The 2,438-nt window shown below is 37.5% G+C and overlaps 1 protein-coding gene across 1 annotated transcript; it reads left to right on the top strand.

Annotated features, from left to right (window-relative positions):
* Positions 1-767: 767 nt before the first annotated feature.
* Positions 768-1,549, top strand: LOC104953484 (abhydrolase domain-containing protein 16A-like; the record flags this gene model as incomplete). Its single annotated transcript, XM_010780432.1, has 4 exons — positions 768-887; positions 974-1,075; positions 1,175-1,238; positions 1,347-1,549. Coding segments are annotated over exons 1-4 (453 nt in total), but the record flags the coding sequence as incomplete, so codon positions are not given.
* Between the last annotated feature and the right edge of the window lie 889 nt (positions 1,550-2,438).

The raw sequence follows: 2,438 nt of genomic DNA, 5'->3' as shown, positions 1-2,438 counted from the left end.
CGTGGTGCATACATAACGGTAAAACTAATATTTAAAAAACAGATAGAGAACTAGAAAAATATTTAAAATAATAAAAAATATAGTAAAATATAACGGTATTTACATGAAATATGGAATAAGAATTGGCAGTAATACAAAAAGAAAACGGATATTGTTGTACATTGTGTGTTTAATGTAATGCATAGTCTATGATGTGGCTGAGGTTACTAATAAAAGCGGTTTGCATCTTATTACCATTTATTCACTCTTATAAGATAAGAAGTACTTTGTTGATCCCAATTTGAGAAATGTTTGCAGCAAAATAAAAAGAGATTGTACATTAGAGAAATTAAAAGACTAGAAATAAACAATCCAAAATGTAAACATCTCAAATAGAAATAAAATAGCATTAAAAAATATACTGTTGAAATACAAATTTACAGTAACAAAATATAAAGCAGGATATTGTATATAAATTAATTGCGTGAGGAATGGAATATTAAATATTACATTAAATCAATACAAATGTGCAGGAAACTATAAAGTACTATTCCAGTACACATCTAAACCAGGTCAAACTCTAAATACAACAGTGGGCCCCAAATTAAAAAAATGGTTACTAGTCGAGGGCCGGACTGGTTCAATGTTTATTGCAAAACTTATTGAAATGAACTTATTGCACATATTAAACCTGGAATTAAACAAATTTACCGTTTATTCATTCTTATTTTACCAGGAAACTAAAAAGTACTATTCCAGTATTGCTTATGAAGTCCATTTTGTTCTTCTCTAGTTTTCTCATTGTCCACTCGTTTGGGAGGAGGATGCTGTACCCGGGCTCTGTGGGTTTACTGCAGAAAGCCATGAGGCCCATGCTCCAGCAAGGCCAGGCCAGGCTAATAGAAGAGGTACAAACACACACTAACACTAGAACTGTGTATTTTCACTTCAATAAATCATCATTCTCTGTTGATATCGACTTTTCTTGTCACAGTTTGATGGCCAGAGGAACAAGCTTGTGGCCTGCGATGGCAATGAGATCGACACGATGTTTGTGGACCGGAGGAGGGAGGGGGGACAGAAAGGCCAGACCCTGGTTAGTGGCTGCACTCATTTGTTGTTTTTGTGCCTTGGGCTTGCTCCAGGTTTGTAACAAAATGTGTCTCACGTTACGGGTGTTTGAATTCTGCCACAGGTCATCTGCTGTGAGGGGAACGCAGGCTTCTATGAGGTGGGCTGCATGAACACTCCACTGGAGGGTGAGGATCCTGTACTTCACAAGATTTAAGATGTTGTATCGAACTAAAGCACAGATATCATTTGTATCCTATTTGCATTTCCATTCAACTTGTTTGTGTGCGCTGTAGGTGGCTACTCTGTGCTGGGCTGGAACCACCCTGGCTTTGCAGGCAGTACGGTGAGCAGGGTTTTCACATTTGGTACTGAATCCAAATCGAATCAAATGTTATTTATAAAGCCCAATATCACAAAACACATTTGTCTCAGCGTGTACATGGATGACTGTGTACAAAAATACAATTACAACTTAGAAAATCCACTTGCCAAAACAGTATTGTGAAGGTTAAATTAAATAAAATATTGGACCCGGAGGATCTTCAAGGCAATCTGAGCAGGTTTCAAAGAAGAGGAGCTACAGTCTTAAAGTCAGAATGAGTAGATTTGTCCGGTATCCCTTCCTACTAAAAATGTATATTAGTGTGAGACGAATAAAGGTATTCTGATTCTGATTGGATCAAAGACACAATCCAGTTAGTTTGGTGATGTTCAGTCTAGCTGGCTAATGGGTATGGTATTGTGTCCAGCTGGAGAATCAAGCGGATCTTTCCGAGCTGTGGAAACTATGCTTTGGAAACGCCCCAAACACATCAAAATAAAATGTCTGTGTGTGTTGTCTCTGAAGCGCACGAGATCCAAAGAATTATAATGTTACCGATATGTGTGCAAATGTAGTTTTTGTCGAGAAACTTGAAAAAATACAATTGTTTAATAGGAGCAAATATTAAAGAGGGATTTACGACCTATTTAACATCCTACTCAAATGTAAAAAGAGTAAGTAAAGTACATTGTATTATTTAGGTTTATTTGTATTTATTGCAGTGGTATAGAAATTGGTATCCAGAAATCATGGAATTTTACTGATATTGATAATGACTACAAATGTGTATCATGGCATCCCTAATACACTCAATGCCACACACTTGTAGAAGGTCATACGTGATGATCGAGTTATACATTGTTCAAATGTGCCTTTGACCCATAAGGACCCACCGGGACACGGGACCTGGACACGGGACGGGTGTCACATGAACTTTAAATGTTCTGGAAAGTTCCTTATACAGCTTTAGTCCCTAAGTGACACACACTGAACAGTCTGGTGGGTCATGGTCCAGGTCATGTGATTTTGTGTTCCCATGACAACATGTCCAAGATGTCCATGT

This window comes from Notothenia coriiceps, unplaced genomic scaffold (genome assembly GCF_000735185.1).
Source record: "Notothenia coriiceps isolate Sejong01 unplaced genomic scaffold, NC01 NC01_scaffold00021822, whole genome shotgun sequence".
NCBI lineage: Eukaryota > Metazoa > Chordata > Actinopteri > Perciformes > Nototheniidae > Notothenia > Notothenia coriiceps.
Note: the sequence above shows the minus strand (reverse complement) of the source record. Positions and strands in the feature narration are given on the sequence as shown.